Source organism: Zerene cesonia, chromosome 19 (assembly GCF_012273895.1).
Source record: "Zerene cesonia ecotype Mississippi chromosome 19, Zerene_cesonia_1.1, whole genome shotgun sequence".
Classification (NCBI taxonomy): domain Eukaryota; kingdom Metazoa; phylum Arthropoda; class Insecta; order Lepidoptera; family Pieridae; genus Zerene; species Zerene cesonia.
Window position 1 is genome coordinate 2,494,864 of NC_052120.1, and position 12,795 is coordinate 2,507,658.

General features: G+C 33.4%; 3 protein-coding genes across 3 annotated transcripts in view; 1 reads left to right on the top strand and 2 right to left on the bottom strand.

Moving 5' to 3' along the window:
* The window catches only part of LOC119834726 (anaphase-promoting complex subunit 11-like), a 37,664-nt gene extending 36,823 nt beyond the window's left edge, over positions 1-841 (bottom strand). The window contains exons 1-2 of the mRNA XM_038359197.1: positions 678-841; positions 326-563 (exon numbers count right to left, since the gene is read on the bottom strand). Coding sequence (XP_038215125.1) covers positions 328-563; positions 678-696 — 255 coding nt within the window. The 5' untranslated portion in view covers positions 697-841 and the 3' untranslated portion in view covers positions 326-327. The remainder of the gene's footprint in view (positions 1-325; positions 564-677) is intronic.
* Positions 842-1,406: 565 nt separating this feature from the next.
* LOC119834732 (protein YIPF6) lies at positions 1,407-5,170 on the top strand. Its single transcript, XM_038359205.1, has 6 exons — positions 1,407-1,636; positions 1,895-2,014; positions 2,380-2,458; positions 2,861-3,035; positions 3,315-3,472; positions 4,025-5,170. Exons 1-6 carry the CDS (start codon positions 1,610-1,612, stop codon positions 4,138-4,140), a joined length of 675 nt encoding a protein of 224 aa, XP_038215133.1. The 5' UTR covers positions 1,407-1,609; the 3' UTR covers positions 4,141-5,170.
* A 776-nt stretch (positions 5,171-5,946) lies between these two features.
* The window catches only part of LOC119834731 (alpha,alpha-trehalose-phosphate synthase [UDP-forming]), a 15,772-nt gene continuing 8,923 nt past the window's right edge, over positions 5,947-12,795 (bottom strand). The window contains exons 4-12 of the mRNA XM_038359204.1: positions 12,118-12,235; positions 11,444-11,891; positions 11,013-11,255; positions 10,595-10,789; positions 10,174-10,363; positions 7,933-8,070; positions 7,281-7,467; positions 6,755-6,861; positions 5,947-6,422 (exon numbers count right to left, since the gene is read on the bottom strand). Of these exons, the coding sequence (XP_038215132.1) occupies positions 6,120-6,422; positions 6,755-6,861; positions 7,281-7,467; positions 7,933-8,070; positions 10,174-10,363; positions 10,595-10,789; positions 11,013-11,255; positions 11,444-11,891; positions 12,118-12,235 (1,929 nt within the window). The 3' untranslated portion in view covers positions 5,947-6,119. The remainder of the gene's footprint in view (positions 6,423-6,754; positions 6,862-7,280; positions 7,468-7,932; positions 8,071-10,173; positions 10,364-10,594; positions 10,790-11,012; positions 11,256-11,443; positions 11,892-12,117; positions 12,236-12,795) is intronic.

Genomic DNA, 12,795 nt, shown 5'->3' on the forward strand with positions numbered 1-12,795 from the left:
ACTGGAATGAAATATATTGGTAAAAAATTAAGAATATTGAAGAATACTGTAATATTAACAATAAGATAAAATGTATTCATCATCATGGCTAAAAAAAAATATTGTCTCTATTTGAGCTATACTGTATTTATTTTTGTACATTTATTGCACTTAAAACAATAAAATTTTTACTCACATAATATGTGGTGATATATAAAAAGGCTGACCCATTGTGTATAGAATGTGACAATTCTTTTCAACTTAGTGTACATGGAGCTGACAATCTAATGAATGAATTATCCTATTCATGTCCTATTATCAGAACACTTATTAGTTATTGACTCACCTTTACTTATTATTGAACTTCCAATCCTGCCTGCACATAGGACACTGCTGTTGAGGCTGAGAATGCAACCACTTAACAATGCAGTGGATGTGGAAGCAATGGGAGCAGGCTCCCCACACTAGTGGACAGTCGTCACCGGGCAACTTGCAGTCCGGGCAACAGCTATCGAAGGGCATGCGACAGATGCCGCAATTGTCGTCGTTTGCTATCCAACGCCAAGTCGCAACACCAGTCCAGCCTATGGAGTTCGGGTTTATATACATTCATAAATTTGATGGGGCAAACAAAATCCGACTTTTCCTGGAAAACCTTCTTGAATTATCAGTATTTAATAATATGCCCTTGCACTTACTTTTAATAGTAACTTTCATGGCGTAAAATGGTCATTATATTCTATATCAACTCCAGTCTCCACGTTTTGTCTTCTTTGTTCTGTAATAAAAAATATCGAGTATCGATAATCGAACAAAATTTAGCAAACAATAATAAAATCGTTAATATCTGTTTGACTTTGACAACTCGTAACCACAGATATCAGAACAAATAATACTCACAGAGTAAGTAATATGTAGTACCTAGTACTTCATTACTAGTTACAGTAGCATCCAGCAGGTATACTACTTTTACTGGTTTTTAACAACAGGCACAAAATAAAAATATCAAATCTCAGTAGAAAATTGACGTTTCCTGTATTACAGCCTCTTCAAAGGGATTCCAATTATATTTAAAATTATAAAAAGGGAATTTTTTACAATTTCATAGTGGATGACTGAGCTGTTAGTTCGCCTGATGGTAAGCGATCACCACCACCCATGAAAATTCACAATAAGTATTGCTTCTGCAAAATGCGAATACTAAACAATTTTGATATATAAGAATATTTAAATATAATACATACAATTGTGAATTATCTTTTCGCAAATGTAAAAAAAACATTTACCAAAAAATAAAATAAAACTTCTAAAGTTCAGCAATAATAGTTTTTTTGTTTTTTATTTTAAATATTAATTACAATAATTTATTTAATTTATTTACACTAATCTGCGAATTTTTATTTTATTGAGTTGCAACACAGAAAATTTGTAGTTGTGTCATTTCACATTTGTTGTAAATTGTAATCAATGAGGAACGAAGATTGAAAATGGGAAATGGGAATGATTTTTGATAATAATTTCACATTTCGTGTCTCGTTTGATGCGTTGGAATATTTACAATTGTAAATATTGAACTTTCGTCATTATTTAGCTTTTTATCAATATTTATAAGATTTCGGAATAATCAACAATGACTACTTTTGATTCTAAGTACGATGTGAGTATATTTCAATTGATTATTCGTTTCTTTTATCTACTTCTACGTACAAATACAAATATTGAAACATGATTGATACTGAAAATAATATTCCTAACAAGTAATATGCTACTCAATTTTTCATATATTATAAAATCTGTTAAAACTAAATATATTAAAAATAATTCAAAGTGAGTCATCACTAAGAAATGAAAAAATAAAAATCCCATGTAAATGATCCTATTAAACTTACTCAAGGTAAAGAGGAATTATTTTCAGATGTACCCTGCAGGGGATGTGGGGGTGGTGGAAGGAGAAATGAATATACCCAACCGAGGGGTCCCCTCTGGTGACAGTATGGAGTTTAATACCCTTGATGAGCCAATTAAAGAAACATTTGTGAGTAGATTCCACAGTCCTTAATACAGTTATAGATATATTGATAGAGTCATAGTAGAGTACTACTTACTACTACTACTTGAATTAAGATTTTATCATTTTGGATATTTCTATCAAGCTTACTAATATATACAAAATCATTTTTCTATATAAGTATGTAAACTCATTAGATTGTGTGTTCATTGTTCTGCCAGGACATTTATCACTTTTTGATATAAAACATTGCTGACTACTTATACCCAGACCTACCTACTTAGATTTTCAATTTATGATTGATATAAAAATTTTATGATGACAAGAGTACAATGAAGCAATTCATAATGATATATCGTCAATTTTGTAATATTCATACTTTTGATTTTCAGCTAAGAGATTTAAGAGCTGTGGGAAATAAATTTTATCATGTCCTTTTACCTAGAGAGAAAACAAGTTTGTTAAAAGAATGTAAGTAGTTTGATAATTTATTTCAATAATATTTTGGTATTGTTTTGAAATTTTTCATTGGACTTTATAGAAACTTAATATCATTAGTGTAATATGTCAACAGTTGTTATATATAACTGTATACTACTATATGCTACGATGGATGTTACAGGAAATTAGATATCATATAGGGTGGCTACTGGCTAGTAGGTTAGTGCATATACTGTTTATCTGTCGGTATTTGAAACTATTAAAGAAATATTGTTTAATAAATCTTGATAAGAACTGAAATTCCATTGTCATATTATTATAGGTGACTAATTATAAAATTTATGAGAATAAATTAAGCTTCTAAAGGAGTACTTAGAAATCTACTTAGTTTATTTTTTCTCGAGGTTAATTGTTGTTGTTGCTAATTTTTAGGGGATCTTTGGGGTCCTTTATTGCTGTGCACCTTCATGGCGACAATCCTTCAGGGTTCTTCAGATCCAGACACCAAGAATGGCGATGGAGGTCCAGAGTTTGCTGAAGTGTTTGTGCTTGTGTGGATAGGAGCAGCCATTGTTACATTGAATTCCAAACTTCTTGGCGGGAATATGTGAGATTCAATAATTATAACTTTTTAATGTTTTTTTTTAAACATTAAGACAATATTTATTTAATTTTGATACTATATTGTAAAAGTACTATATTATACTGAAAATTTGAGAGATCCGTCTAATGGTGTTTTCGATCGAGTTTCTTGCTGTTTCTTCCCAGTAGAAGAGATCTTTCACACGAGTGGTAGTTTAAAAAATTACCATTTATGCTTGTAAAAACGTGCATAAAAATTTACTATGAGATTGAATAATAAACAAACAACAATATGCAATTTCAGGTCATTCTTCCAATCAGTATGTGTTCTGGGTTACTGCCTACTGCCCGTAGCTCTAGCCCTGGTGGTGTGTAGGATAATATTATTCACTACACAAAACACGTTCCTGTTTTTCCTGCGATTCGTCATATCTATGATGGGATTCATGTGGGCGACTTTAGGTAAGTTTCTGTGTAATTTATGATAATATATACTATCCTGTAGTTGGCGAAATTAAATGAAGCTGTTAATTTTCTCGTTTTGTGCGATAGTTATTTCCCATACGAATTTCCTCTTTCAGCCCTTTCAAGGTCTGTTTTCAAGAAAACTAGAAGTTACTTAAATATGTGTATACTTAAATTCATTAAAATCATGTGTGATAGAAAAACATGTTCTCGCCTTTATACTATTACTACTATATAATAACTAAGATAACTAATTATATTACATCATTTATTACACTACATTATAAGAAACTTGCATTCCGCTTCCGGCTTCTGCCGCGCGATCAGAAGTGAAAATAGACAATTCAGGGTCTTTCTCTCAGAGTTACTGGTTACAAAAATTATCCTATGTCCTTTTGCAGTTCTCTAACTATATCTATCTGTACTCAAAACATCCACAATGGTTCAATGGTTTAGGCGTGAAGGCAGACAAGACAGACAAAATTAATTTAGAAGATATTAGTTCCAAGTATGTGGGAATGGTTAATTTGTGTTTTCTTATTGTTGCAGCGGCCACAAAATTCCTTGGAGACAGTCAGCCGGAGGGCAAAAAGGGTCTTGCCGTGTATCCTATATGTTTGTTCTACTTTATATTGTCGTGGCTAGTCGTATCTCACACTGCTTAGACGCACAAACAGTTTAATTGTGATAAAGACTTGTAGGTTAATTGTGAATAAATATTATCCAATGTAATTTAAGTTAATGTTTAACTTATATAAATGAATTTATGACACGTACATAGTGGGATGTTTTAATGTCATCGCGGATTCTAGAATTATTAATCAATGAATGCAAGTATGGAAACGATTTGGCGAATTAAAAATTGACCTATCTATGGACAGCAATTTACTATAATTTTATGGATTTTTTATGGTAAATTGGTCGACTATTCCTATGCACCTTTACATTCTGCCTTTACTTTCTAGTAAAGGCAGAATGAAAATAAGAGATGTTGTTAAATAACAATTATCTAAATATATCACTGTTTTAATGTCTGTTCGAATCCAAATTGAATATACTCCTTCCATTATATAATTTTATCGATAATTCATTATTTTTCGATTTATGGCAACTTTACATAGAAACATGGTCAATAGAAAAGAATCTTAGTGCAAAGATTCTATTTTTTAGTACAGTTAAATTTCTCTATTCCATTTTTTTAAGTAAATTAAAACAAAATTGATGAGTATAATACATTACCATACCATTATGCCCTGTTGAAAAAAAAAGAAACAGCTCAATTTTGCATTTCACACTGCAGAGGTTTTAAAGTGTGACTTATACAATGAGTTAATTTCAAGTATGTTTAGCGGAAATGGTCATTACTGTTATTTAGCATTTTATTAATTTTCTATTAAATACATTGAAAATAGTGCTTTACTTATGGCCATACTCTCTTAAAAGAATTAAATTATAAAAACCTTTGCATTTAATATAATACGAAATGTAAAATGCTCGCAAAAAAGAAGGAAATACCTACAGCACATTCCAATTAATTATTTATTAGGTCTTTCAGTATTTTTTCTATTTATTATATTTTTGATAATATTTATCATTTCGTCCAATCTTGTCCACATTTCATGGTTTTAATAGGACCATCATACTTATATTAAGAACACTTTTGTACATATTTATTAATAAAAAACATATTTTCCGTCTGTTGCATAATTTTATTTCTAACATACAAAACATAAATTGTATCTAAAAATAAAAATACATAAGTTATGGATACCGAGATACAAAGTCTACACTACATACATCAAGACTAGTTATTAAAAACACTCATACAAACGCAATTGTAAGTCGCTTGGAGTATTACATAAATATTTGCAAGAACTTTGTGCATACACGATTAAATTGCGTGAGATATATGATTATCAAATACATTTGTATAATGTTCATCAAAAGAGTATTGGTATATCGTATAGCATTATAGGAACTAAACTGTCTTGCAGACAATAGAAGTGACGAAGTTTTTTAGAAAAAAAATCCAGCGCGTCAAAGCGCCCTCTATAAAAGTTACAAATTTCAATAGAAAGATGTCAAAAGTTATTATGTACAATATGTTGATTTTGATATGGGCAAAATTAACCGAATATTTGTTTCTACAAGGTTTATGACTAAGGTTGTCATGTTGCAATGAAGTTTCCTTCATTTAAAGCTACTAATTATCACTACTTTATCACATAAATAGGACTAATATTACTTACGAGTAACGTAATGCCCAATGTGGAATACATCAGAACTTAAATAGTCGAATAAATATGTTGTTCAGTAATTTTTAAATAGAATAAGATATTTTGTTTATACTGGATGAACTTGGAAAAAAGAGTTAATTTATTACATCTATGCTTAAATAACTTGAATTAATTCAAAATTTTGTTCTATTGCTTTAGGGTAGTTGCGAATGTAAATGTATGGTAATATATTATAAGAATATAATTATAATAAATGATTTTATAAAGTTTTAAAGGTTCTGGAAGTTTCGCAATTACCCCAATACATAATACGTGGTTCATACACCAACCATTACACAAAGATGCACAATAAAATGTTTATCAAAGACATTTGGGTACATAACTCGACACATAGATTATAATTTAATTTAACTCGATTCAGAACCGCTAGAGTTCGACTTATCGGAGAATTTATCGGGAGTACGAGGGGGGGTATTCTTAGGGGATCTAGCGGGGAGTTGGTAGGAAACGTGCATTTGTATCGTGTCCCGAGCTATTCTAGCACTTTTATAGGTCAGGGAGTTGGCTCTAGGTTTGCGCCTGGAGAAGTGTCTCTCGACCCATTTGAGCATAGCTAGTACGGAGTCGGTGGAGGATAGACGACGCTCGGCTGATGTTTTGATGATGTTAGAGGACGCTATGCGGAATGTAGCTGCCATACCTTTGAGCGCCTGTGGTGAGGTAATTGATATAATGATGTGTTCATATTTTCAAGGAGCTTTATGTGTTCAATTTCATTTTTCATGTTTAAAATCAGTGAGTAGCGATTGATCTATCACAAATAGTCTTCCAGTAACTTATCAATTAAATAAGTAAATTATGTATAGCTTTAATTTAATATAAATTTGTGTAAAAAGTTGACGGATATATTCACAGGCAACAATAATATTAATTAATTCATTTCATATAATAAATGCTCAAATATAGTGCTGGAAATGTATGTTGTATTTATCATGAGATATAAATAATTTAAAGAGAACTTGTGAAAGTTTCTGCAACTTACCAACATGGCGTCTTCATCGGTGTTATCATCACCAGCGTATATGATTCTTATTCTTTCGCTCCAGTCCAAACCGAATGCTGTTCTTAGAATGTAAATTGATGCACGACCTAAAAAAATTAACAATTATTATAGTGTATTAGTATTACTAATACTAATTTAGTAGATCATGTTATAATGCTGAGGTCTCGGAGAAATCCAAATTAGCTTCTGTGGGCCCTTCACTAAAGCAGCTCGACAGAACACTAGTTTCAGTTAGTGGGATTCCGACATAACCCACGGATCCTTAGGTAAAATTATTGACATTGTAATTTGTATTGTGTTTTTATAATATTTTTTAAAGTGTATTTACGCTCATACGTTTAATAATGTTTGTTTGTTTTGTGGCTGTGTTGTGTATGTAACGTGAAGTGTGTGTACATGCGTGCGTGCGTGTATATGCATGCGTGTGTGTGTGTGTGTGTGTACGTGTACGTGCGTACGTGTATGTGCGTGAGTGTGTGCGTGCGTATGTGCGTGCGACACGGACCCTTGTTCCACTGCACGGGCGGGCGCGCCTCGATGGCGCAGTGCGCGGGCGCGGGCGTGAAGCCGGCGGCGGTGATGAGGCGGCGCGCGGTGTCGGCCAGCGCGCCGCGCTTCGCCATCGGCGTCTCGCGGAAGTGGAACGTCAGTAGCGCGCCCTTGTTCTCCACCCACGCGCCGTCTCTGCACACCTGTCGTGGTAATGACGAATTATTTCACAATTTATACGCTATTTTTACCGCCTTGATAAGAAGATAAAGAAAGTAAGTGATAGGTGATTTTAAAATGTTTAAAATTAATAAGGGATATAACCGTTCCAATATTGTGAGTATAGTGTAGACTAAAAATTTACATTTTTATGGTTTTATTAGTCAATATAATTTTATAGTCGTATTACCAATAAAAAATTGTGAGAGTAAAGAATTGCTTTGTCATGAAATAATAAAAAAAAAGATCGATCATTTTAGTGGTCTATTGAGCCGAATTTAAAAGTAAACACCTATTTTTGTAATATCCTGCTATCTTACAAATATCTTAATGAATTGTATATTTAAGTGACGAGCAAATTGCGACATAGAAATGCAAATAGCAAGCAAATTGAAAATAGAATGCAGATGTGATTTCATAAGAAACATTGTTGTACTATAAATTCTTACCTGTTCTTGCAGGGACTTAAGTAGTTCTACAACTTTGTCCTGCAGTTCCATCGGCATGGGATGCACAAACTTGCTACCATCTGGATGTAAGATCTCCAGACCGTGGTTCCCCGCGTACGTAATGCCTTCTATACCCACCTGGAAGTAGAAATTATTTGTAATGTGTGTCAATACTGTTTGTTCACAATATAATTCATTTTTCACATGTCTAGACCAATATGGTATAGAGGAAAATCAAGTGATTGAATCCAATATTAAGAAAATTCTTACTACTACAAATTATTATTATTTTCTACTGCTAGTATGAAATGCTTTAACTGTCACAAAAATAGTTCTTCCCTATATAATACAATACGATGGATAGTGCACTTATTGTATTTTAGTCTTATTTTATATTCGATGAATCTGTATATACAATACCTGTCGAATAAATTATATTCGAACACCTGTATCAATAAGTAAATTCCTATCGAATACTGCCATTGTCAAAACGTCCAACATATTAACTACCCTTCAAAAATATTCTTATTTCTAGAAAACTAAATCAAGTCGGTAGCATAGACAATATAAGTACCTTGAGCACAAAAGAGCATAGCCAATAGAGAAACAATAAACTTTAGGTGTCATTAAATCATTTGCCTAATTGTAATTACGCAAGATACACAGATACCGTGACCCGTTTTCACCGCCAATCGGCATATTGACCGTATTCGACAATAATAATATTTTAATTCGCTGATAGTCGCTTCATTGGTCAAAGTTCAAAGATAAAGGATTGTTGTTGCGAACGCCATCTTATAATAATATAATCTCGGAGATAGCAACTGATGAATGAAAACATATCTGTATTTATAGACCTATAAAATTAATATAAACAATATCCTAGTGTTCATAATTTGAAAAATATATCTAGAATATATACTGAAGTATTGTCTGTTTAATGGAATGGTTTAAATTGTGTAACAAAGAAATTGTCGTCTTCAAGTAGGTTTATTAATTGCTTATTCAATACTTTAGAGCTCCACATATCATGTGTATTATATAAATCCAACTATATTTTTAAATAGGCTTGGACTTTTTAAACAGTATCTATCAATTTCTCGACCAAACGCAAAACCTCTATAAACGTGAGCTTTATTAATTAGTGTTTTTGAATAGTTAAATTGTTTTTAAACTTCTGACATCGGTCTGACCACCGTCTCAACTACAGACAATTACTTTTTTAAAAATATAATATTAGAATTTCAATGGTATGACGTTCATACCTTGGTATCAATATTAAGACAAATTGTTTAAAATTTTTATGTATCCTAACTAATGCTATATACGTCTAGATGTTAGGTACATGAGGACAGGGTCAGAAAAATATTTACTGATAAATTTTACGAGTTCATTGATAGGTGGTTATCGTATTGTTATTGTTTATATAAACTCGCTAATATCTTTAACGATTTGTAGACGAACTTACGCAACTTTGAGCAAAGTGCGTACTGCAAAATAATAAGTTTGTTGGAAGTCGAATAAATATTTTGGATTCGTTAAATGTCTCTTAAGCAAATAAAATACTTCAGAGCAAAGTCTATATGGAGATGTTATTATTATTCTTTATGTAACAATATCTTTACTCGTGTAAAAATATGCAAACCTTTGTCGTAAATTTCTTGATAACCTAAAATATTTCTAGAGTAATTTGAATCACGGATTATTTCTAAAACTCCATATCGTTTATTTACACGAATAAGTGGATTAATTAAAATAACGCGATAAACAGAGTTGCGTGATTAATTACTATTATTCGTAATTAATCTTAATAAACTTCAATGACACGTTTTTGCAATAAGTCAAGGGTTAAATGATCCGAATAACCATCATTTATTACGTTATTTTGATGATAATTTTGGTTGCAAAGGGTCGAACTGGTTTCAACCGGATAAATCTGAATGCTTCTAGATTTTACTGGTGTTGTGTAGCATTTTGAAAAGCTTTCCTTAATTGCTTTCATGGTATAAAATTTTCATCATCATAACCAGATTATAAGGGACAATTTTGAATTTCTGTGTTTGTTGTGTGCTCTTCTGTGTTGCTAAAGATAATGTTACAGTTTTGGGGTTTCCAATATTTAAATTTATTATACACACAATTATGTTTCATGTTGTTGTAAGAAAATTGTGTATTTGACTGATTATTTGTCTCACTCTAGCCCACCTCCTCTTAAAAATACGGGAGCGAGACAGCACTCACCATCTCTTTCACGTTGTTGACGTTGCGGCCGGATATGATGGCGATGTACACGTCGGACATATTGGATAGCCGCTGCAGCGTGTGCTTGGTCTCTAGGGGCAGCGTCGCCAGGTCGGGGTGCGGCGCTATCGGCGCCAGGGTGCCGTCGTAGTCCAGGAGCAGAGCCAGCTTTTGTGTGTAGCCGATGTATCTGGAACATAGTAGATAGTAGTGGGGAACTGCAAAATTCCTCGAAGAGAAATGATAATGTCAATATGTAAATTTTATGTGTAGCTTTGTTTTGTTATTTGTAGATGGGGTGGTAAGCCGTTGGAATGGCGTTCAAACTATATTCGTCATCAGTGTAAATAATGACCAATTCAAAAGGCGGCACAAACCTGTATATATCTATAATCTGAATGGTTAGAAATGCGACACTAACTTGGACAGGTACTCGTCGAAGTCATCAATAGTGACGGGCTGCATGGAGGTGGCGCCGATGTCGTCGGCTTCCTCCTCGAGCGAGTCCATCGCCTTGAGGAACGCCTTCATCCAGCTGTCCACGTCGTTGAGCTGCTCGCGTCGCCGCAGGTGGTTCATGCGCACCGTGCGCTCGTCTTCCGGCATTATGAGCGCTCTGCGTAACAAGACCACAGTTTTATTATAAATACTACAAGAAATTTTTGCAACAAGGAATATGCTTTGAAGGAAAGGGAAGAAGAAATTCAATGAATTTAGTCTTTGGAAATTGAAAAATCTATTTAAAAAGTTAACATTTACATATGTTACGTTTATGAAACTCTTGGTACTTGAGGAATTTTCATTTCTTACTTTGTTTTACATAAATACCATTGCCTTACCTATGAATGACCTCAGCTGCATCATCCAATTCATAAGGATTGCAGATCAGAGCCTCGTGCATCATCTCCCCAGCTCCAGCAAATGGAGACAGGATAAGAACTCCTGGAGGGTTGTTAATTTGGCACGCGACGAACTCTTTAGCTACGAGGTTCATGCCATCTCGGAGGGGAGTCACAAGGGCTATAGCTGCATCTCTGTAAAAGGCTGCAAGTTCCTCTTGCCCTACGCATCCGTAAATATACCTGAAAACATAAATATAATGATAACTCGTATTTGACGGAAATGCATAGGCTCACGACGTTCCATCTTATTTGAATGGTGATGGTAATAATTTACGTGTTTTGTAGACTCAGGATTTATAAAATGTCAATTTACGTGGGAAAATATTCAAACCAGAAAATATTAGAAAAGTGGCGAAGTTGTTACTTACCTAATGGGTGACCAGTTAGGAGTCGTGAACCTGCCATTAATCCTGCCCACTAACTGGTCCATCTCTTCTTTCAAATCCTGGTATTCCTTGACATCAGTTCTGGATGGTACAGAAATTTGTAGCAACACGACTTTTTCTATGTGTTCTGGGTGTTTCTCTAGAAGCCTTTCAAACGCTTTTAATCTGTGTACTAAACCTTTTGTATAGTCCAGTCTATCGACTCCTAGGATGACCTTTTGACTCGTTGACAGTACTGGCTTAGCGTTTTGGGCTAAAGTGACAAATCTGTCGAAGGGAACGCCAATTGGCAGAGGTCGAACGCAAATTGTACGCCCGCCCAGTTCAACTAGGAGATTCTTACGGTCTACACGACAACCTAGGTTTCTTTGACAACAATCTATGAAGTTCAAGCAGTAGTCAGTTATGTGGAAACCGACCATGTCACAACCTAGAAAGAGAATGGCGGTTTTATTTAAATTCAATCATAAAAGTTGGTAACGTGACTTATTTTGTGCTAACGTAACAAGCTATGCTTTATTACTATGTGAAAAGTATGACTATTCTTTCAAATAACAATCTTTTTCAATCTCTAAGCGAGCTCAAACATTAAAGTTAAATTTTAATGGATCTTTTCAGTTATTGATTACATTAATGTGAATTATGTTTTCTTTTACCTAATATGCCTTGCAGCACCTCGTCGGACCAAGGGAAAAGCCTGAAGATGTCCCATGGAGGGAAGGGAATGTGAAGGAAGAACGCCAGTTTACATTTAATCTCGTCCTCTTCAGCGCGCTATTAAAATAACGTGATAACTATAATAAATGGATTGAACGACACATTAATATGAGGAAGTTCATAACAGAAAATATGTTTGATGTTTGATAAAGTTTCCAAGTTAAGTATTTGAAATAAACGAGTATCGGAAACGACCTTTGTTCTAATGATGAGGTGATTAAGAGTTCTCAGACCTCGGCATAGATCTAGGCTTCTAATGACATTTTCATGTGGACTAAAGCGTCTTTTGCGTGGCAAATAACGTTTTAATTACATTGCTTTACGATGATATAACAGAACCACAACTTACAAGATAATGCAAAGCAATTCGGAATGTTCATGGAAAAACGAATCACTAAGAAGTCCCACATTTTGATTATTTTTCTCACTGTATACTTAAGTTTATTTAAAGTAAAAATAGGTAACCATTCAAGATTGTAGTACGAGTTTTTGATCAGAGAAATGACTTACTTCATAACTAATTACACACACACACACACACATATATATATACTTAGTCTGGCCATAAATACTGTTACACTTAATTATAAAAAAATATTACATTTGAATTTCGAATC

What these genes read in the sequence shown, in the direction of transcription:
- LOC119834732 (XM_038359205.1), top strand. Translation starts at nt 1,610, where the DNA reads ATGACTACTTTTGATTCTAAGTACGAT. An exon ending in AGCCAATTAAAGAAACATTT is followed by an intron (nt 2,015 to 2,379) that starts GTGAGTAGATTC and finishes TTTGATTTTCAG; the next exon opens with CTAAGAGATTTAAGAGCTGT. An exon ending in AACAAGTTTGTTAAAAGAAT is followed by an intron (nt 2,459 to 2,860) that starts GTAAGTAGTTTG and finishes GCTAATTTTTAG; the next exon opens with GGGATCTTTGGGGTCCTTTA.